A 21,128-nucleotide genomic window follows, 5' to 3' on the forward strand; every position below is an offset into this window, starting at 1 on the left:
TGCACTCTGATTGGCTGTAACAGGACACCTGTGACCGGGTGTTTGTTATATATATGAAATATAGTTTGATATGAGATGTATCTATATTTTATACAGTATCAGTTTCACTTTTCCTGCAACTTTAATAAATGTGTACAAGAAATAGTTATCAGAATCTTGTTTATTAAATACCAAATATACAAACGGAATATAAATAAATGTAGACGAGATGAATAAATGTAATAAAGGCATTAATCCAGTTTGAATTGTGTCACGGTCACTTGGAGACATTTACCAGAGATGGAAGAAGTACTCTGATCTCACCAATACCACCTTAAGTAAACCTACTCTACATTTAGAGTTACATTGTGGAGCATTACCGGTCTTGAAAGGTGTTTTAAATTTGTATTTAATGCATACAAATCCTGTTCTCTGTTATTTTACAACTTTATCATAATGTTGGAAACTCCCATAAAGCTTCAACCTGATTGGTCAAATCAGACACGTGACAGAGGGTCTGAGGTCAAATAAAATGGAAAGTTTAAGCACCTGAAATTTGACTTAATTTAGCTCAATATCATTAAAGTCAATAAAAAACAAACATGATCGTGTAACAAAACCTCAAGTTACCACTTCGGGCTCGTTCAGGTGTATGACGGTGATGGTGACGTCATCGCGGTACCTCCTGGCCAGCTCCCGGGGCAGACTCAGCATCTTGGCCAGGCGGTTCGGCGCCACCGCCCCGTACCCGTCGTCCCCCAGCGCGTGGCGGAGCAGGTGGGTGGCGCCGTTCTGGTCCTCCAGCACCGACAGGACCCGGTCCCTCCGCTCCAGCAGGAGGCGCTGCAGGCTGCCCAGCGTCATGCCCGCGCCGGGGATTATGGGTCTTTGCTGCTGAAGGCCTGAACGGCAAGAAACCACTTCCACTGTTCACACTGCCACTTCAATTCACCAGTTACACTTCAACTGCCATCAGTTACCCCTTACCTACAGTCATTATTTACACTTCAACTGCCATCAGTTACACCTTAGCCACTGTCATTATTTACACTTCAACTGCCATCAGTTACACCTTACCTACAGTCATCATTTACACTTCAACTGTGATGAAAGCAATTGAACGTCAGTTGAAGTGTAAATGATGAAAGCAGTTGAAGTGTAAAGGATGAAAGCAGCTGAAGTGTAAAAGATGAAAGCAATTGAACGTCAGTTGAAGTGTAACTGATTAAAGCAGTTGAAGTGTTAAGGATAAAAGCTGTTGAAGTGTAAAGGCTGAAAGCGGTAGAAGTCTAAAGGATGAAAGCAGTTGAAGTGTAAAGGATGAAAGCAGTAGAAGTCTAAAGGATGAAAGCAGTAGAAGTCTAAAGGCTGAAAGCAGTTGAAGTGTAAAGGCTGAAAGCAGTTGAAGTGTAAAGGCTGAACGCAGTTGAAGTGTACATGGTGATTAGATCTGAGTTACCTGTCAACAGTTCCCCCACCAGCTGGATGACGGTCTGTCGGTGCATCAGCTCCCAGAGTCCGTCCGTCGCCAGGACCAGAAACTTGTCCGCCGGTCTGATGCGGTGCAGCGTGACCTCTGGCTGGGCGCTCAGGTAAGGCGGGGTCAGGTAGTGCGGCGGCTGCGTCCGGAACGCCTCGCCGACCGCCGACAGGACGTCCGGGCGCGTCTCGTAGACGCGGGAGAGCATCTCCGCGCCCCATTTGAAACGGACGTCGCCGAACGCCCTGAAGGGCAGCAGCAGGCCCAGCAGGCGGTCATGGCGGACCACCGTCCTCCTCTCCGACGGCGGGTGTTCCCCCAGAATCCTTTGCAGCTCGTCCGGGTTCTGCGCGTTGTGGTCGTTGGTGAGGCTGACCGCCGACCAGCTCCCGTTGGGCTCCTTGACGCCCAGGACGGCCCGGCTGTCGCCCAGGTTGGCCACGTGCAAGACGCCCTTGGACACGTGGGCCACGCAAGCCGTGCAGCCGGACAGCGCCACCCGGAGGGGGGAGGGGGGGGAGGACGGAGACGACGTCTCCCCGGGGAGAGACGGACGTCTGCGGACAGAGAGCGATGAGAGCTGAAAGCGGCCAATGAAAACAGTGGATTCAGCAGCATGGGCCGGGGTACAGACACGATGGCAGTGAAGGAGTTGGACCGTGGAGTGAGGACCTGGAGGAACACATGGACAGGTGGACCTGGGCCTCCACGGACAGGTCGTAGTCCAGGCGACGAAAAGCGCCGACCAGTGCTGATGTCACCCTGCAGCCGTCCTGCAGCCAATCAGAGAGGAGACAGACGATGACGTCACAACATGTGATACCTTCATCGCTGTGTTCAAGTGCAACACCTGGTGCTGAATCTGTGGTTTAGTCCATCTTTGGTGTTCTGTACTGGTCCGTTCTTTGGTACTCTGGTCTGATCCTTTGTGTATTGGTCTTGTCCGGTATTTGTGTACTTGACTGATCTTTGGTGTACTGGTCTGGTCCTTGGTGTACTGGTCTGGTCTGGTCTTTGGTGTACTGGTCTGGTACTTGGTGTACTGGTCTGGTCCTTGGTGTACTGGTCTGGTCTGGTCTTTGGTGTACTGGTCTGGTCTTTGGTGTACTGGTCTGGTACTTGGTGTACTGGTCTGGTACTTGGTGTACTGGTCTGGTACTTGGTGTACTGGTCTGGTCCGGTATTTGGCTCATTATAAACCGGTTTGACCCATCCAACCCTACCTCCTCCTCCTCTTCTTCCTCCTCTTCACCCTGCAGTCTCTCCTGCCAGTAGTTCCGGAGGCTGCGGAAGGAGGTCGCTCCTCCTCCGGTGCCGTTGTGGTCTTGAGGGTGTTTGTGCCACTCCAGCAGCGGTGGTACGGCCCGCTCCTCCTCCACCGCGCGTTCGATCTCCGCCAGCGTCCTCAACGGTAGGGTTGCCACGGCGATGTAGTAGAAGAGCCTCTGGCTGACGGCGCGGGCGCAGGACGTGCCGGCGTGGCCGTCGAACACGCCGAACAGCACGCCGCCGCGGCCCGGCAGGCAGGTGGCGCTGCTCCGCCGGTCCTCGCTGGGATGGTTAGATGGCAGCATGTTGCTATGGAAACCAAGGACACCATGGGAGGAGGGGCCTCTGGGCAGGGTGTGGCTATATTCGTTGGCCTGGTAACAGAAGAGGGAGAGATCCGTGGTTTGACTGGCTGTTAGATCGACACCTCGAATTCCAGATCTTACTCACCTTTAAGATGCGGTTGATCTGAGCTGCGTTCATTGGCTCCACCTCCTTCCCCGTCCTGTACATCCTGCTCTCGTTGCATGCTGGGTAATGGCGCCTGAGGAGCTCGGGGGGAGCCGAGGACAAGGAGTGACGGGACTGCTGGAGCTCAAACCTGCAACGTCCACTGAAGGTTCCTGTTCTTCCCAGCATGGCTGCAGAGTGGACCAGTAGAACCACGAGCATCAGAACCAACAATGTGAGACCAGGAGGAGAACCAAGAAGAACCAACAGAGTAGAACCTGGAGAACCAGTGGAAGAACCAAAAGAACAACCAACCAAATAAAACCTGGAGGAGAACCAACAGAGTTCAGCGTTGAGGAGAACCAGCAGGAGAACCAACCGAGTGAAACCGGGAGGAGAACCAGAAGAACCAACAGTGTGAAACCGGGAGGAGAACCAGAGGGACAATCAGCAAAGGAACCAACAGAGTTGAACAAAATCCCTAAAAAAAAGACTCAATATTTTTGCTAGAACCAGAAGGAGCAGCAGGAGAACCAGAGGGAGCAGCAGGAGAACCAGAGGGAGCAGCAGCAGGAGAACCAGAAGGAGCAGCAGGAGAACCAGAGGGAGCAGCAGGAGAACCAGAGGGAGCAGCAGCAGGAGAACCAGAGGGAGCAGCAGCAGGAGAACCAGAAGGAGCAGCAGGAGAACCAGAGGGAGCAGCAGGAGAACCAGAGGGAGCATCAGGAGAACCAGAGGGAGCAGCAGCAGGAGAACCAGAGGGAGCAGCAGCAGGAGAACCAGAAGGAGCATCAGGAGAACCAGAGGGAGCAGCAGCAGGAGAACCAGAGGGAGCAGCAGCAGGAGAACCAGAAGGAGCAGCAGGAGAACCAGAGGGAGCATCAGGAGAAACAGAGGGAGCATCAGGAGAACCAGAAGGAGCAGCAGGAGAACCAGAGGGAGCAGCAGGAGAACCAGAAGGAGCAGCAGGAGAACCAGCAGAGTATTTTCTTTAGCTCGGCGCTCACGGACGCTGCTTCACCTCCTCCTGACCTCGGGGCTCTGAATCTAAAGGTGAGCTGAACTTGTTCGGTTAGCTCTTCATCGTCAGCCTCGTCTCAGTCGAGGGCGTCTGGTTCGTCTTCCTCGAAGCGGAGCGGTTCTTTTCACGCCTGCCGGACAGGTGTGCCGTCGGATGTTGTTTGTATATTCAGTCGTCGTCTGTGACCTTTGACGGCTTTCGTATCTCACTTCAGTAATCAGTGATCCATAAACCTGCCGCTGCCATAAAGGTCGTGAAGGCCGTGAAGGCCCCCGACTGAGTCAATGGAACCTCTGGATAGAGATTGGTGACCCAGGATTTCACACATCACCTGTTCCCCTTACCTGTCCCATGTTGCTCATCGACCCTGCAGTTACCTGAGCCGCTCACCTGCGTCTCCAGTTCCATTCATTCTTTCTCGGACATCTCCGCAACCCGAGCCTCACGCTGACTCTGCCCGTTTCCCCTGGACCTCTACCTGCCGGTCTGTCTGCTCACCTGCATTCCTTCACAACTGTGTCCCGTCTGCCTGTCGGCCTTCGTCCAACGCCACATCGACATGGAGTGACGACTTGGAGTACACCTCTCTGCCCCCCCCCCCGGCCTGGAAGGGAACCCTATCTGATATTTGATCATGTTTTCTCCACTGAAAGGGAACCCTTGATGACACTTCATTACGTTTTCTCCACTGAAAGGGAACCCTTGATGACACTTCATCGCGTTTTCTCCACTGGAAGGGAACTGTAGATGACACTTCATTACGTTTTCTCCACTGGAAGGGAACTGTAGATGACACTTCATTACGTTTTCTCCACTGGAGGGGAACTGTAGATGACACTTCATTACGTTTTCTCCACTGGAAGGGAACTGTAGATGACACTTCATTACGTTTTCTCCACTGGAGGGGAACTGTAGATGACACTTCATTACGTTTTCTCCACTGGAAGGGAACTGTAGATGACACTTCATTACGTTTTCTCCACTGGAGGGGAACTGTAGATGACACTTCATTACGTTTTCTCCACTGGAAGGGAACTGTAGATGACACTTCATTACGTTTTCTCCACTGGAAGGGAACTGTAGATGACACTTCATTACGTTTTCTCCACTGGAGGGGAACTGTAGATGACACTTCATTACGTTTTCTCCACTGGAAGGGAACTGTAGATGACACTTCATTACGTTTTCTCCACTGGAAGGGAACTGTAGATGACACTTCATTACGTTTTCTCCACTGGAAGGGAACTCTAGATGATATTTGATCAAGTTTTCTCCGCTGGAAGGGAACTATAGCTGACATTTCATCACAGATGACATTTCATCACTTATCACTTAAGGGAGGTATTGGGAGCTGGAGGAAAATGTGCAGAGTGGATTGTTAGTTTTTAGTTTTTAACAATAAATAAATAGATTCAAATAAAGCCATGAATTGGATTAATTGATGAATGAATTATCTAAATGTGTGTAGTGTGTTCAGACGTCATGCAACCTTTTGACAATCACAATAAATTAACTTCTTTGCTCATAGAGAATACAGCAGTGTTAGTTATTCTCATATTTCTGACTTTTCCTACGGCAGTTGAATGCAACAGGGCGTGAGTGTGGGGGAGGTGAACCACTGTCGAGGCAGCCCGCATGTTGTTTTTCGGTCGCGTGTGCACGAGGCATTACGGTACGAGTGTCTAAGAACTGACTTCAAAATAAGAGCGAGTTTCCGGTGAAAGTGATCGGACCTGCCGCATTCATTCAATAACTTAAACAAGAAGTCTGTAAAATAAAATTAACTACTTATAAAAATAAATACAAATGACAACATGCAAACAGTATTTCAAGGATTTTTTTTTTTTTAAACATTCTGTGAATACTTATATACCTTATATTGAAAGCATGTCATTCTGATTCTAGAAAAATCACATTCATGAACCAATACGTCTCTAATGTCTGATTAGATTTAAAACGAAATGGTTCATAGTTACTAACTAATTTCAATTCATACCACCTGGATGTGTCACTCAGAGATTTTCAAATTAAAGCCCTTCATGAGCTAAAAACTCACATTCATGAGCCACTGTTTAATTATGACATGTTTAACTAATTAATTTAGTTTAAAACATTAATGTACCTGTATTTACAAACGTATAGTGTGAATTATTGAATGAATGTGACGTTCCCGATAACGTTAACCGAAACTTCGCTCTTATTTTGAAGGCGGTGCTGACGCGCCCCAACCGTAATGACTCGCGCACACACGTACCAAAAGACACCGCGCGAGCTTGGCTGCAGTGAAGACCTCGTGTGTCGCAGAGAAGAGAAAACCAAACTGTTTTCTGGAGGTCTGAGGTGAGTTGGAGCTCTGGACCGGATCAATCCGGCTTTCCACTCCAAGCCGCGGCCCGTGGTTTCCCCCCGGTTCCTTTTCCACGGACCGGGGGGACCCGCAGACCTGAGCCGGCAGGACGAACTGTTAGCCCCGGTGGTCGAAATTAATAAATAATAATTTTTTTCACGAACCGGTTTTATTTTTCGTGTGCTTGAGCCAGGCGGCTCGCACGTCGGGCCTTTCATTAGCCACGTCGACTAAACTACGAAGTAAACGTTTCATTCGGATGAGGGTTTATTTTTTAAAGCCTAAAAAACCGTTCGGTTTCATGCTAACTTGTTAAATGCTAACTTGTTTCATGCTAACTTCACGCCCTGTCCGTTGAGACGTCGAGGACACGTGGTTAGGACACTTGGGGAGTACACGTGGGTAGGACACTTCGGACACGTGGGGAGGAGAAGAGTGAACGACAAAGTTCGAGTTAGACGAGCCGATGCGTGCTGGAAAAAACCCGTCCTGTAAATTCTTTGTAAAAAACGTTTTTTTTCTCGAACACCTGAACTCACCAGATGTGTTTAATGTCCTCCAGACGGCTACAGAAACGAGAACACCGAACTCCGTGATCCACAGAGGAGACATTAACACTGTCTGTCTGTCTGTCCAGTCGTTGCAGAGATGAGCAGTAACGAGTGTTATAGTTGCCACGGCACTGGTCATTTTGCCAGGAACTGTCCCAACGGAGGACAGGGACAAGGCAGAGATCACAAAGGTGAGCCCATGGTGCATTTTATTTTATTTTTAGGTGCTGACGTTCATGTATTTAAGTTACTTTCTGCCTCTTCAGCAAATTAATTTTAGTTTCAGTACTTTTTGTTAACTAAGAAATGACTAATGATTTTCCTACAATGTACTATTCCATGGCTAACCCGTCCACACCCTAACCCATGACTTTATTAGCCACTGCTAATACTTTACTAAGCCATGGATAATACTTTACTCAGCCTTTACTAAGCCATGGATAATACTTTACACATCCACTACTTACAATAAACTACTTACAATTAACTAACACTGTACTAAGCCATGATTAGTGTTTAACTTGCACTGGAACAATCCACTGCTCACACTAATACTTTACTAACCTCGACTACCACTGTACTATCACTTCACTTACCATGACTAATACTTTATTTACCATGACTAATACTTAACTGCCTCATTGCTAACCCAATGACTAATTATTTACTACCATTTAACTAACTCTGACTATCCCTGTACTAATACTTCACTACCAATTAACTTGCACTTTACTATTCTATACCTAAATATTTCCTAACCTGTCGACGGCCCGGTAGCTGCTGGTTTGTATAATCCTGCTGTAGTTCTGGGTTTAGTTGGTCCTGGTCTCCAGCTGCTGGTCCGCTCAGTCCTGGACTAAAGGAGTCCAGGATGTAGATGGTTGTGATATTCATGCATGAAGCTAAATCTCACCGTGTTGTGACGGACGCCTCGCCCCTGCAGCCTGTTACAACTGTAACAACACTGGACACATGGCCAGAGACTGCCCCAACGCCCCCGAGCAGACGTGCTACAACTGCAACAACCCTGGACACATCTCCAGGGACTGCTCCGAGCCCAAGAAGGTGCGAGAGATGATCTGCCACAACTGTGAGAACGCCGGACACATCTCCAGAGACTGCAAGGAGCCCAAGAAGAACGACCGCGAGCAGCTGTGCTACAACTGCAACAGCGCGGGTCACATGGCCAGAGACTGCTCCTCCGCCAACAAGCAGAAGTGCCACTCCTGCGGAGGCTTCGGACACCTGCAGAAGTCCTGCGACAAGGTCAAATGCAACAGGTAGATACCACGACAGGTACAATGGAAATGACCGGTAATCTAATGCTACAGGTAGGCTAATAGCTGCATGTATGCTAATAGCAGCATGTAGGCTAATAGCTACATGTATGCTAATAGCGACATGTATGCTAATAGCGGCATGTAGGCTAATAGCTGCATGTAGGCTAATAGCTGCATGTATGCTAATAGCGGCATGTAGGCTAATAGCGGCATGTAGGCTAATAGCGGCATGTAGGCTAATAGCTGCATGTAGGCTAATAGCTGCATGTAGGCTAATAGCTGCATGTAGGCTAATAGCTGCATGTAGGCTAATAGCTACATGTAGGCTAATAGCTACATGTAGGCTAATAGCTGCATGTAGGCTAATAGCTACATGTAGGCTAATAGCGGCATGTAGGCTAATAGCGGCATGTAGGCTAATAGCGGCATGTATGCTAATGGCGACATGTATGCTAATGGCGGCATGTAGGCTAATGGCGGCATGTAGGCTAATGGCGGCATTAGGCTAATGGCGGCATGTAGGCTAATGGCGGCATGTAGGCTAATGGCGGCATGTAGGCTAATGGCTGCATGTAGGCTAATGGCTACATACAGTTTAATGGCTACATACAGTTTAATGGCTACATGTAGGCTAATAGCTACATGCAGTTTAATGGCTACATGTAGGCTAATAGCTGCTAGTACTACAGGTGGGCGACCAGCAGTGGAGCTAATGCAGCGGAGAGGTTCGGGGTGGAGCCTCCTGGCTGTTTCCTGTCCTCCAGTGATCCAGTGTTGTCTCTTGCTGCAGGTGTGGGGAGACCGGCCATATTGCGGTTCACTGCAGCCAGATGTCGGAGTAGAGCTGCTCCACCTGTGGGAAGCCGGGTCACCTGGCCAAGGAGTGCACCGCCGAGGATACCACCTAGCCACCTCATTTCTTCCCTCCTCTATTTGTTTCCTGTGATCCTCCTCTTCTCGTTGGCCCAGAGGCATGTCAGTCAGCCTCACGGCAGCCAATCAGAGCAGGCGTAGGAAGGAGAAGGGACGATTAAAAAAAAAAAAAAACTTCCCTCTGCATGACAAAACTGAATTTGGGTTTTTTGTTTGGTAGCCGTGTCATGATGTGCAAATCTTTGTTGAATCCTTTCTGCCTGATTTATTGCCTGAGTGAAAAGTTCAGCTCCTCCCCTCTGTTAACCAATGTTATTTTTGTATATCACTCAAAGCTACTGTAAAAATGTAATTTGGTTGTTCTGCAGACTTTAAGTTTAACCTGACAATAATAAAAAAACATTGAGGAGAACAATGTTGGGCAATCAATTTATTTTTTACAACAAAACGGTTCAGTCAGGATTTATTTTATACATTTTTAAGTAATTACCCAGATGTTTCCTGCTGGCCTTAAACCAGATGTAATGCTTATCAAACTTAGCAAAAATGTAAAAAGATGAGTACTTTTGGTCAAATCATAGATATAAACTAACAAACATTTTTTTTTTGTCGAGTCGTTTTAAATGAGTAAGTGAAAATGTTTATTTAAAGTAAGACTCATTGTGCCAAACTTTACATGTTTTTCTTTTCCTGGAGAAAATGAGCTTCCATAGTAATTTGGGGGAAAGCAGATTCCCCTAAAGCGCTGGTTCATTTAAAGATGGGTAAACACTAAACTTTAAGAAATATACAATATGAAATTAATGTTTGATTTAATCTGAAAACTATCGACTTGTCAAGTCATAAAATTATGTAGACGATGTAAATGTTAGCCTATTCCATTTGTTTATAACTTAAGTCACGTTTTCTCCACTAGAAGGGAACCATAGATGGGACTTCATTACGTTTTCTCCACTGGGAGGAAATCCTCTAAAATTGCCCTTTTCAAAGAAATCAACACGAAACACAACTGTTACATAATGCCTTTTTAAAGCTCTTTTCACTCAATAACACTTAGATTTTAAAAGAAAACCTTTTTATAATTTATTTTATGAATAAGAAGCTTCATTGGTATATAATGAATATATATTTGGTTACTCTCTGATTCTACCTGCATTGTAACATTTTAATTAAGTTCCAGTAGTTTGTATATCATATTGCATGCAGTAATTAACAATAAACACATTCAAATAAAACAATGAGCGGGATTAATTGAGGAATGGTCACGTGGGGTTATCTAAATGTGTTGAGTGAGAAATCAGGAGTTAAATATCCTGATATTGTGACTTCTCCGACGGCAGCTGAATGCAGCAGGGCGTGTGTGAGCTGAACGACAGGCAAGCCACGTTGGTTTTCGTTACGCGTGTGCACGAGGCATTACGGTAAGAGGGTCGAAAGAACGGGCTTCAAAATAAGAGCGAGGTTCCGGTGAACGTCATAGGACATGTCACATAATTCATTCAATAAATCATACAATACGTCTGTAATCTGAAGTTAAATGATAGTTTAACTGTGGACTATTTCCTTTTAATCTGAATTTAGAGGTAAATTGGCTCATGAATGATATTTTAAGGGCGTTATTCAGAAATTCTACATCAGATGTCTTGATATCGGAAGAGATACCTTTCTAGGTGTTATGCTTTCAATATTAGGTATCAGTATTCACACAATGTAAATAAAAATGTTCCTTTAAATACAGTTTGAATGCAGTAATTATTCATTTGTTTAAATAGTTATCATCAATTAAATATAATTTCCACTCGTTCATTTAGTTTGATGTATTAATGTATCTGTATTTATAGGCGTATTGACTATAACGTTCATCGGAACTCTGCTCTTATTCTGAAGGCGGTTCTGACGCGCTGTTACCGTAATGCCTCGCGCACACGCGTTCCGAAACAACCACCGCGCGGGCTTGGCTGCAGTGAAGACCTCGTGTGTCGCAGAGGAGAGAAAACCAAACTGTTTTCTGGAGGTCTGAGGTGAGTTGGAGCTCCGGACCGATCGATCCGCTTCTTTCTTTTTCCCCCCACAGCGGGCGACCCTTTTGTGGGGAGACCCCCTCCCCCCACCCGGAGAGGAGCGCCCAGTCCCTCGCGTGGAGCAGACGGTAACCTACAACACCGGCCCTGTTGTGTGTCTGCCCCCCCCCGGGCCCTTTACGTACAGCGGGGGGTGAGGGGGACCCGCAGAGCTGAGCCGGAGGAGGGTCTGTTCGCCTTGAAACTTGAGTTTGTCCCGGTGTTAAAATTAACTGGTTTATTTTCGTGTGCGCGAGGGAGACGTGTCGTAGGAGTGGCCTTCATTACCCACGTCGACTAAACGAGGAAGTAAACGTTTCAATCTCTTTAGGGTTTTTATTTCTAGAGACTATAGACTTATCAGTTTACTGTAAACTTCACTCCCTGTCCGTTGAGACGACGAGGACACGTAGGAGGACACTTGGGGCACTTAGGGTGGACACTTCTGGAAGTGAACGACAAAGTTGGCGGTTGACGTGTCGATGCTTGTTCAAAAACACCAGTTATTCTCGAACTCCGGAGATCTGTAAAAACTGAAAACACCTGAGTGGGTCACTGCTGCTGTTAATAAAAGTTGTAACGCTGTAGACTTAATTGTTTGAGGCGAACAGCTGGTCAACACAAACAAAGTTTGATTTAATCATTAAATCCTCCGTTTTGTCTATCAGCTGATCGGTGAAAACGGTCACAACAGAAAATACCTGAGCACTTTGAACTCATCACATGTGTATAACGTCCTCTCGAGCAGTGATTCTGAACCGTCGGGCCTCGACCCCTGATTGGCAGCTTGCACCACCTAGTGGGCCACAAAAACTACTTTCAGTTGGACACCTGTGGGCCGCATCGGTTATCGATTGAAGACACCAGAGATATTACTGGTATCCATGGGACGCTCAGTTACAATACAGCTTCCCACCACTGGGTGGCGGTAATGCTTCAGTCAGTTGTTTTACAAGCTATGCAGAAGAAGACACTCGGCTAGCCGCTAGCTGGCCTGTAGCAAAAGTTATGGAGAAGTATTTAAAACGAAAAAAGTTAGACGGAAGTGGTGATAAAACCTCACTAAAGTATAAATGTTTGCTGAAGTACAATCCAAAATTTACTAAGTAGTGTTTTATTAACGGGGGTGATGAGCCGGAGCCAAGTGTGTCGAGTATGAGCTAACGCTAACGTAGCACTGACGCCTTCAAAGCTAAAGCGGCGTCGCGAGACCAAACGTCAGCGCTCGCGCGACAGCCGTTGGGATTTTTTCCAGAGAAAAGAAAATGGTTTCCAGAAGCGTCACTGACCGGCAACTCCAGCTGTCACAGATACGAAGAGCAACTTCCGGTTCTGCAAAAAACGAAAAGATTATAGGCTATGGCTATATTTTAATTCCCACATTATTACATATTATTTACGGTTTATTTAATTTTAAACTTATTATGAATGTATTTCAACATATTATTTATTTATAAAATTAAAATGTCTCCGCTTTTTTAAGTCCCGTTTCTGTCTAGTAAAATCTATTTATTGGTGTATTTTTGTGTTAATAAGCCTGACTTGAGCCTTTTCAAATTAGTTCTTGTATTAGCTTGATTTGTTCCTTAAATTGTTCTCCTGTTGGGTATCCGTGTGTGTAGGTGCACACATGATTTGCAGGTTTTTACTTGATTTAGATATTGAATACTAATCAAACCAAGAGGGAGATCAATTAGTTAAGCCAATATGGTGTTACCATGTAAATGGACCCCACTTTGGTCCCCGGGGTCAAAAAGATTAAGAAGCCCTGGTATAAAAAAAATATATATATTCATGTTTAGTTTCTGTAGAAATTGACAATGTGCCCGTCTGTCTCTCTCGACCTGTGTGTCTGTCCAGCCGTTGCAGAGATGAGCAGCATTGAGTGTTACAGTTGTCTCGGCAGTGGTCACTATGCCAAGAACTGTCCAAACGGAGGAGGAGGGGGAGGAGGCGGAGGCGGAGGAGGAGGAGGACGACAAGTGAGGGATCGCAAAGGTGAGCCCATGTTACAATTATATTTTAAATGTGTTCAGCTGTTTCCCCCCAAGCAACAACACTAGGGTACGAGCCCCAAGGTGCTGACCGCTATGTCCTTGATTTAGTTTCAGTACTTTTGTGTGATCTGTTCAGTTGACGCCTGCTTTTAATAATCATCACAGACACGCCTGTAATCAGTGTGTTGTTGTTGTGGTTGTTTCAGATCCGTTCTGTTATCGCTGTGGGGAGCTCGGACACATGGCTCGAGACTGTGAAATGTCTGAAGACGGTAAGAGGACACACACACACACACACACACGGAGTCCAGGATGTCGATGGTTGTGATATTTATGCAGAATCTGTTCAAAGTGATCCCTGAGAAGCCGGTTGAACAGAACTGCGTTGTAACCGATGCCTCGTCCCCGCAGTCTGTTATAACTGCCAAACCACAGGCCACATCTCCAGAGACTGCAAGGAGCCCAAGAAGGAGCGAGAGCAGAAATGCTACAACTGTGATAACACCGGACACCTGGCCAGAGACTGCAAGGAGCCCAAGAAGAACGACCGCGAGCAGCTGTGCTACACCTGCAACAACGCGGGTCACATGGCCAGAGACTGCCCCTCCACCAACAAGCAGAAGTGCTACTCCTGCGGAGGCTTCGGACACCTGCAGAAGTCCTGCGAGAAGGTCAAATGCAACAGGTAACTAGTACTACAGGTGGACGACCAGCAGTGGAGCTAATGCAGCGGAGAGGTTCGGGGTGGAGCCTCCTGGGTGTTTCCTGTCCTCCAGTGATCCAGTGTTGTCTCTTGCTGCAGGTGTGGGGAGACCGGCCATATTGCGGTTCACTGCAGCCAGACGTCGGAGGACAACTGCTACACCTGTGGGAAGCCGGGTCACCTGGCCAAGGAGTGCACCGCCGAGGATACCACCTAGCCACCTCATTTCTTCCCTCCTCTATTCGTTTCCTGTGATCCTCCTCTTTGGCCCAGAGGCCTGTCAGTCAGCCTCACGGCAGCCAATCAGAGCAGGCGTAGGAAGGAGAAGGGACGAACGCTTCAAAAAAAAAAATTTAATAAATAAAAACTTTCCTCTGCATTTCTAAAAGAGAAAACTGAATTTGGGTTTTTGGTTTGGTAGTGTTGTCATGATGTTTTGTTGAAGCTTTGTTGAAGAATCCTTTCTGCCTGGTTTGGGAGAGCAAAATGAAATGTTTAGCTCCTCTCCTTTATCATGAAGGGGGATGGGGGGGGGGATTTTTATGGAGGGAGAAAAGGTGTTAGAATTTTTTTTTTTCCATTGCGGGGATTAACTATCTTCTTGTGGTCAAAACCCAGTTTGTTGAAAGAAATGTGATTGGCTGCTGGCTGGAGGCGGGGCCAATCACCTCGCAGGTCTCAACCCTTTATTAGCACACAGGGAAACAAATGAGCCAATCAGATCAGGTCACAACAGGACGACGTTTTGTTGAACCAGACGGATCGATTCATCGATAAGACAAAAATTAATATAAAAAACAAACTTTAAGTCTGTGGGAATGTTTTCACAAGAAAATCCAAATGTTATTTTTGTATATCACTGAGAGCTGCTGTAAAACTGGTTGGTCTGCAGACTGTAAGTTTAACCTGACAATTAAAAACCATGGAGGAGAAAGCTGTTGGGCAATCCATTTATTTCATAAACAACAAGAAAAGTTCAGGCAGGTTTTATGTAATACTTTTCTCATTTACAACTTCTTTTTTTTAAATGCAAAAAGACCAAAATAAATCAATATATTCTAGAATAAAAAATTAATTTATGATTAAAGCTATATTCCACATGGAACTTTCAAAATGTCAACTTGACATGTCAACAAAAAAAAAATCAAAAGATGGAAATTTTTCCTATTTCATTTTTTAAATTAGATTTTATTTTTACATTCAGAATCAGAACTAGCAAATGAACTTGAATCAAGTTTTAACTTACTCTAAATTTCACACACAAAACAATTTACAGTAAGATATAAGTAGACTGGTCAAAGATAGATCAAATTAACATTACTATATGTACAAATATATATATATTTTTAAATATACAATAATTGGTTTCATTCGTATCTATTTAAAGTTTTTTATTTTTATTCATTTGTTTGTTTCCTTTATGTATTCATATGTTTATTTTATTTCTATAGTGTTAAGTTGAGTTTGTTTTTACAAATATTTATTTTCATTTAATTATATATATTTATATTATTTTATATTCTTTCAGTTTCGATTTATTTTTATTTTGTTGTACGTTATCGCGCTGGAAGGTGATTCCGGCTCCTCCAGTAGGTGGCGATGGCGGCGCCTTGACGCGTCATGAAAACCGGAAACGGGAGAAGAAGCCTCAGAAGTGCTTCCGGCTTGCTCGTGCGCGTGTGCATCGTTTTGAGTTCCCCCAGTTTGTCTTCCCCGCGAACGGATTCTTCATAAACGCATAAAAACCAGCAGCAGAAATGGTGAGCGGCATTATTCAACATTAAAACAGATAGTTAGTGAATATTCAGCCGATTACAAGTTGTGAGCCTGGTTTAAACTATAAATGTATTAATACATAATAATTAAACTCATAATAAACACCGCAGAGCTCTTATAAATTACAGATTTTTGAATTGAGTCTGGTTGAGTCCAGAAGTCTTAAAGTCTGTAACTTCCGGTTCAGATTGTCAATTTATTAATTAATCCTTTGAGCTATTTACTTTATTAAACAATACGGGTTGTCACAAAAAGGCTATATTGTGTGTTGTAAATATAACATATGGGATTGAACTGCTCTTCAGTTTGAGGAAGTCCGTCTTCAACATAAGTTAATGTATTTTAGACATTATTTAAATAAATCCCATAAATATCTAATGTTAAATATATTGAATTCATAGGATGTATTTAATGCTGACATTGTATGTATGTCTGATGTTTCTTCATGTGTTATTATGACGCGTGTCTTCTTCCACAGGCACGGAACGCGGAGAAGGCCATGTAAGTATTTAATGTACTCTACATGTAGAATAATAATAATTATAATAGAACTTCAATGGTTCTGCTGTTGTTCTGCTGTAGTTCTACTGTGGTTCTGCTGTGGTTCGACTGTGGTTCTACTGTGGTTCTGCTGTGGTTCGACTGTGGTTCTACTGTTGTTCTACTGTGGTTCTGCTGTTGTTCTGCGGTCTCTGACTGGCCCGTGTCTCTCAGGACGGCTCTGGCTCGGTTTAGACAGGCTCAGCTGGCGGAGGGAAAAGTCAAGGTGAGCTCACCTGAGTTCTACCTTCATTGTTGATGTTACACTAGGGCCTCCATGCGGGGTCACTGGGGCCTCCATGCAGGGTCACTGGGGCCTCCATGCGGGGTCACTGGGGCCTCCATGCGGGGTCACTGGGGCCTCCATGCAGGGTCACTGGGGCCTCCATGCGGGGTCACTGGGGCCTCCATGCGGGGTCACTGGGGCCTCCATGCGGGGTCACTGGGGCCTCCATGCGGGGTCACTGGGGCCTCCATGTGGGGTCACTGGGGCCTCTCACCTGTCTTCACCTGTCTCTAGGAGAGGAGACCTTTTCTGGCGTCCGAGTGTAATGAACTTCCGAAGGCGGAGAAATGGAGACGACAGGTAAACAAACTCAACGGTTCCACTTCCTGTCGCGGCTGTTAGCCAATCACACATGTTAAGGCCGCTGTTACCATGGAGACAAAGCCAGTTAGGTGTGTGTGTGTGTGTGTGTGTGTTCCAGATCATCAGCGAGATCTCAAAGAAGGTGGCTCAGATCCAGAATGGTGAATATATTTTAGATCATAAACACTCTGACCTGTCTCTCTTCCTCTCTCTGACCTGTCTGTCTTCCTCTCTCTGACCTGTCTGTCTTCCTCTCTCTGACCTGTCTGTCTTCCTCTCTCTGACCTGTCTCTCTTCCTCTCTCTGACCTGTCTCTCTTCCTCTCTCTGACCTGTCTGTCTCTCTCTGACCTGTCTGTCTTCCTCTCTCTGACCTGTCTCTCTTCCTCTCTCTGACCTGTCTCTCTTCCTCTCTCTGACCTGTCTCTCTTCCTCTCTCTGACCTGTCTGTCTTCCTCTCTCTGACCTGTCTGTCTTCCTCTCTCTGACCTGTCTGTCTTCCTCTCTCTGACCTGTCTCTCTTCCTCTCTCTGACCTGTCTGTCTTCCTCTCTCTGACCTGTCTCTCTCTCTCTGACCTGTCTCTCTCTCTGACCTGTCTCTCTCTGACCTGTCTCTCTCTCTGACCTGTCTCTCTCTCTGACCTGTCTCTCTGACCTGTCTCTCTCTCTGACCTGTCTCTCTCTGACCTGTCTCTCTCTCTCTCTGACCTGTCTCTCTGACCTGTCTCTGACCTGTCTGTCTCTCTCTGACCTGTCTCTCTCTCTGACCTGTCTCTCTGACCTGTCTGTCTTCCTCTCTCTTACCTGTCTGTCTTCCTCTCTCTGACCTGTCTCTCTCTCTCTGACCTGTCTGTCTCTGACCTGTCTCTCTCTCTCTGACCTGTCTGTCTTCCTCTCTCTTACCTGTCTGTCTTCCTCTCTCTGACCTGTCTGTCTTCCTCTCTCTGACCTGTCTGTCTTCCTCTCTCTGACCTGTCTCTCTTCCTCTCTCTGACCTGTCTGTCTTCCTCTCTCTGACCTGTCTCTCTTCCTCTCTCTGACCTGTCTGTCTGCAGCCGGTCTCGGCGAGTTCAAGATTCGTGATCTGAACGATGAGATCAACAAGCTGCTGAGGGAGAAGGGTCACTGGGAGGTCCGGATCAAAGAACTGAGAGGACCGGACTATGCGGTAAACAAACAAACACACAAACACACAAACACACACACGGTGTGTGTCCTCCATGACGTGTGTCACTGATGCGTCGTGCTTGTTGTCTCCAGCGAGTCGGTCCCAGGATGCTGGACCACGAGGGGAAGGAGGTCCCGGGGAACCGAGGCTATAAGTACTTCGGAGCAGCCAGAGATCTGCCCGGAGTCCGGGAGCTGTTCGAGAAGGAGCGTACGTACCGGGGCTTCTATACAACCGCCGCCCAGCTGCTGGCTGTCCTCTCTGATTGGTCCTCTCTGATTGGTCCTCTCTGCTTGGTCCTCTCTGATTGGTCCTCTCTGATTGGTCCTCTCTGATTGTTCCTCTCTGATCGGTCCTCTCTGATTGGCCCTCTCTGATTGGCCCTCTCTGATTGGTCCTCTCTGATTGGTCCTCTCTGATTGGTCCTCTCTGATCGGCCCTCTATGATTGGCCCTCTATGATTGGCCCTCTCTGATTGATCCTCTTTGATTGGTCCTCTCTGATTGGCCCTCTCTGATTGGCCCTCTATGATTGGTCCTCTCTGATTGGCCCTCTCTGATTGATCCTCTCTGATTGGTCCTCTCTGATTGGCCCTCTCTGATCGGCCCTCTCTGATCGGCCCTCTATGATCGGCCCTCTATGATCGGTCCTCTCTGATTGACCCTCTCTGATTGGCCCTCTCTGATTGGTCCTCTCTGATCGGCCCTCTATGATCGGTCCTCTATGATTGGTCCTCTCTGATCGTGTGACTTCCAGCTTCCCCGGCGATGAGGAAGACGAGGGGTGACCTGATGAAGGAAGTGGACGCAGAGTATTACGGCTACAGAGACGAGGATGACGGCGTGCTGCTCCCCCTGGAGGCCAAGTACGAGAAACAAGGTTTGATTATTTATTCATTCACTCGGATTATTTGATTATTTTTACATTCAGATTATGTAATGGTTTAAACCAGCGATTCCCAAAGTGTGGGCTGCGAGAGATCATTTACAATAAATAAATAAAATGTTTTTAATTTTCAATTTTCAAAAGTTTGAAATTAATATAAAAATATTTATGATTTAAATTACGTATTATTCTTTTATCTGACCTATTTTTCTGACCGCCAAACAAAACAATGTCCAATGGGGCGCCCTCTTGTAGTATTAAAGTAAATATATATGAGCTCCGGAGAAAATGGTATACAAAACATACATTGTCGGTTAATACATTTTTAATCGTTTAAATTCTGAATTTCATTTAATCATCACTAGTTTATGTTTTGATCAGAGTTGTGATCAGCGCCGCCGCTCCCATAGCGCACTACGCGCTGCGCGTAGGGCACCACGTCCTGAGGGGGCTCCACAAAATAGGCAACAAAAAAAATCCTCATAGTTATAATAATTATAATGCCGATATTATTTCAGTCTAGAAATATTAGGCGCCTTTTAGGCATGTATATCACAAAACAGGCAGAACAAGAGGGATGTTTAATCGCTCAGCACCCCCCCGTTAACACTTCTCGGGTCGCATCGCTCTGCCGTGATGCGACCCGAGACATCCGCGCACACAGGTGAACACACTCTCCCCCCCCCCCCCCCCCCGTCGACAACGCGTCCACAACGCTGGTTATGATTAAAGGTTTGGGTGGGCCGCAGAAGATTTTTGGGCCGCGGCATTCTTGAGTTTGGGAACCGCTGGTTTAAACAGTCAAATGGTTTGAATGGTCATCTCGTATGTACAGAGAGTCTTCATTACATCATCACATCATCACATCATTACATCTAAAGTGAGGGCTGTGTGTTCAGCTTTGTTGGAGGCGGTGCAGAAGTGGAAAGCAGAGAGAGAGTCTCGTCTGTCGGGGGAGAAGCAGCCGGAGGAAGAGGAGGAGGAGGAGAGCATCTACGCGGTGCACAGTGAAAAGGTGAGCTGGCCCTTTAACTCCACGGAGTTTAAAAATATATTATTATTACTAAAACTATGCTGCATCGGGATCATTCAAAAGCAGCTTCATTTAGTCTGCAACGTATCTCTGAGAAAAATATTCTATTTTAATTCAAAGCAGGTTTGGGGAAAGTGGGCGGAGCTACTTGTGTAGTTTCCCGTCACTGAGGTGTTTTGGTTTTCTCTCTGTGTGTGTGTGTGTGTAGCCGGATGATGATGAGGAGAACATGGAGGAGCAGGACGGAGAAGAGGGCGGAGTCACCTTCATCGCACACGTACCTGTTCCCTCACAAAAAGAGGTGAGACACACACACACACGTTTGTCTTTGTGTACATGTGAGGACCGTTGTTCACATCATGCATATCCAGGACCTGGCGCCCATCGTCCGAGCTGTGGTCACTACCTGGAGGGAAGAGATTATGTGTAACACCCTGAAGAGAAGCTGTTGGGATGATTGTCCTCACAGCTCTGTCCTGCGTCCCCCAGGTGGAGGAGGCCCTCGTCAGGAGGAAGAAGATGGAGTTGTTGCAGCGTTACGCCAGCGAGACGCTTCAGGCTCAGAGTCAGGCGGCCAGAACTCTGCTGGGAGTCTAACCGTCTGTCCTCCAACCCGTCTGTCTGTCCTCCAACCCGTCTGTCTGTCCTCCAACCCGTCTGTCTGTCCTCCAACCCGTCTGTCTGTCCTCCAACCCGTCTGTCCTCCAACCCGTCTGTCTGTCCTCCAACCCGTCTGTCTGTCCTCCAACCCGTCTGTCTGTCCTCCAACCCGTCTGTCCTCCAACCCGTCTGTCTGTCCTCCAACCCGTCTGTCCTCCAACCCGTCTGTCTGTCCTCCAACCCGTCTGTCTGTCCTCCAACCCGTCTGTCTGTCCTCCAACCGCCTGTCTGTCCAACCCGTCTGTCTGTCCTCCAACCCGTCTGTCTGTCCTCCAACCCGTCTGTCTGTGCTCCAACCGGTCTGTCCTCCAACCCGTCCTCCAACCCGTCTGTCTGTCCTCCAACCCGTCTGTCTGTCCTCCAACCCGTCTGTCTGTCCTCCAACCCGTCTGTCCTCCAACCCGTCTGTCTGTCCTCCAACCCGTCTGTCCTCCAACCCGTCTGTCTGTCCTCCAACCCGTCTGTCC

General features: G+C 46.8%; 4 protein-coding genes across 8 annotated transcripts; 3 read left to right on the forward strand and 1 right to left on the reverse strand.

Annotated features, from left to right (window-relative positions):
* Positions 1 to 142: 142 nt before the first annotated feature.
* Positions 143 to 4,750, reverse strand: LOC130208656 (pyruvate dehydrogenase [acetyl-transferring]-phosphatase 1, mitochondrial-like). Of its 4 annotated transcripts, none has more exons than XM_056437911.1 (6): positions 4,698 to 4,750; positions 3,179 to 3,369; positions 2,683 to 3,102; positions 2,132 to 2,232; positions 1,439 to 2,016; positions 143 to 881 (listed from the first exon to the last, which is right to left on the reverse strand). In XM_056437911.1, the coding sequence occupies exons 2-6, from the start codon at positions 3,365 to 3,367 to the stop codon at positions 601 to 603; spliced, it is 1,569 nt and encodes a 522-aa protein (XP_056293886.1). In that variant the 5' UTR covers positions 3,368 to 3,369; positions 4,698 to 4,750; the 3' UTR covers positions 143 to 600. The 4 variants fall into 4 exon arrangements, with proteins under 4 accessions (XP_056293886.1, XP_056293885.1, XP_056293884.1 ...); XM_056437910.1 differs by lacking the exon at positions 4,698 to 4,750 and adding an exon at positions 4,211 to 4,331; XM_056437909.1 differs by lacking the exon at positions 4,698 to 4,750 and adding an exon at positions 4,200 to 4,331.
* Positions 4,751 to 6,431: 1,681 nt separating this feature from the next.
* LOC130208949 (CCHC-type zinc finger nucleic acid binding protein-like) lies at positions 6,432 to 9,665 on the forward strand. Its single transcript, XM_056438410.1, has 4 exons — positions 6,432 to 6,539; positions 7,184 to 7,288; positions 8,041 to 8,377; positions 9,168 to 9,665. Exons 2-4 carry the CDS (start codon positions 7,195 to 7,197, stop codon positions 9,217 to 9,219), a joined length of 483 nt encoding a protein of 160 aa, XP_056294385.1. The 5' UTR covers positions 6,432 to 6,539; positions 7,184 to 7,194; the 3' UTR covers positions 9,220 to 9,665.
* Positions 9,666 to 11,161: 1,496 nt separating this feature from the next.
* Positions 11,162 to 14,944, forward strand: LOC130208215 (CCHC-type zinc finger nucleic acid binding protein-like). 2 transcript variants are annotated; one of them, XM_056437208.1, is made up of 5 exons: positions 11,162 to 11,271; positions 13,171 to 13,308; positions 13,514 to 13,579; positions 13,719 to 13,992; positions 14,110 to 14,944. In XM_056437208.1, exons 2-5 carry the CDS (start codon positions 13,182 to 13,184, stop codon positions 14,225 to 14,227), a joined length of 585 nt encoding a protein of 194 aa, XP_056293183.1. In that variant the 5' UTR covers positions 11,162 to 11,271; positions 13,171 to 13,181; the 3' UTR covers positions 14,228 to 14,944. The 2 variants fall into 2 exon arrangements, with proteins under 2 accessions (XP_056293183.1, XP_056293184.1); XM_056437209.1 differs by lacking the exon at positions 11,162 to 11,271 and adding an exon at positions 11,303 to 11,399.
* Positions 14,945 to 15,673: 729 nt separating this feature from the next.
* On the forward strand, positions 15,674 to 20,766 carry isy1 (ISY1 splicing factor homolog). Its single transcript, XM_056437578.1, has 11 exons — positions 15,674 to 15,770; positions 16,265 to 16,287; positions 16,501 to 16,552; positions 16,847 to 16,912; positions 17,034 to 17,076; positions 17,971 to 18,083; positions 18,176 to 18,293; positions 18,840 to 18,962; positions 19,868 to 19,983; positions 20,210 to 20,302; positions 20,491 to 20,766. The coding sequence occupies exons 1-11, from the start codon at positions 15,768 to 15,770 to the stop codon at positions 20,596 to 20,598; spliced, it is 858 nt and encodes a 285-aa protein (XP_056293553.1). The 5' UTR covers positions 15,674 to 15,767; the 3' UTR covers positions 20,599 to 20,766.
* Positions 20,767 to 21,128: the final 362 nt, after the last annotated feature.

The sequence above is a fragment of the Pseudoliparis swirei genome, chromosome 18 (assembly GCF_029220125.1).
Source record: "Pseudoliparis swirei isolate HS2019 ecotype Mariana Trench chromosome 18, NWPU_hadal_v1, whole genome shotgun sequence".
NCBI classification, from domain to species: Eukaryota; Metazoa; Chordata; class Actinopteri; order Perciformes; family Liparidae; genus Pseudoliparis; species Pseudoliparis swirei.

Excerpts from the sequence above, each read along its gene's own strand:
- LOC130208656 (XM_056437908.1), bottom strand. The coding sequence starts at position 3,400 with ATGCTCGTGGTTCTACTGGTCCACTCTGCAGCCATGCTGGGAAGAACA. Across the intron at positions 3,103-3,178 it reads AGATCAACCGCATCTTAAAG|GCCAACGAATATAGCCACAC; the intron begins GTGAGTAAGATC and ends TTCTGTTACCAG. Across the intron at positions 2,233-2,682 it reads AGGAAGAAGAGGAGGAGGAG|GACGGCTGCAGGGTGACATC; the intron begins GTAGGGTTGGAT and ends GATTGGCTGCAG.
- isy1 (XM_056437578.1), top strand. Across the intron at positions 17,077-17,970 it reads GGTGGCTCAGATCCAGAATG|CCGGTCTCGGCGAGTTCAAG; the intron begins GTGAATATATTT and ends GTCTGTCTGCAG. Across the intron at positions 18,963-19,867 it reads GGCCAAGTACGAGAAACAAG|CTTTGTTGGAGGCGGTGCAG; the intron begins GTTTGATTATTT and ends CTGTGTGTTCAG.
- LOC130208949 (XM_056438410.1), top strand. The coding sequence starts at position 7,195 with ATGAGCAGTAACGAGTGTTATAGTTGCCACGGCACTGGTCATTTTGCC. Across the intron at positions 7,289-8,040 it reads ACAAGGCAGAGATCACAAAG|CCTGTTACAACTGTAACAAC; the intron begins GTGAGCCCATGG and ends TCGCCCCTGCAG. Across the intron at positions 8,378-9,167 it reads GACAAGGTCAAATGCAACAG|GTGTGGGGAGACCGGCCATA; the intron begins GTAGATACCACG and ends CTCTTGCTGCAG.
- LOC130208215 (XM_056437208.1), top strand. The coding sequence starts at position 13,182 with ATGAGCAGCATTGAGTGTTACAGTTGTCTCGGCAGTGGTCACTATGCC. Across the intron at positions 13,309-13,513 it reads ACAAGTGAGGGATCGCAAAG|ATCCGTTCTGTTATCGCTGT; the intron begins GTGAGCCCATGT and ends TGGTTGTTTCAG. Across the intron at positions 13,993-14,109 it reads GAGAAGGTCAAATGCAACAG|GTGTGGGGAGACCGGCCATA; the intron begins GTAACTAGTACT and ends CTCTTGCTGCAG.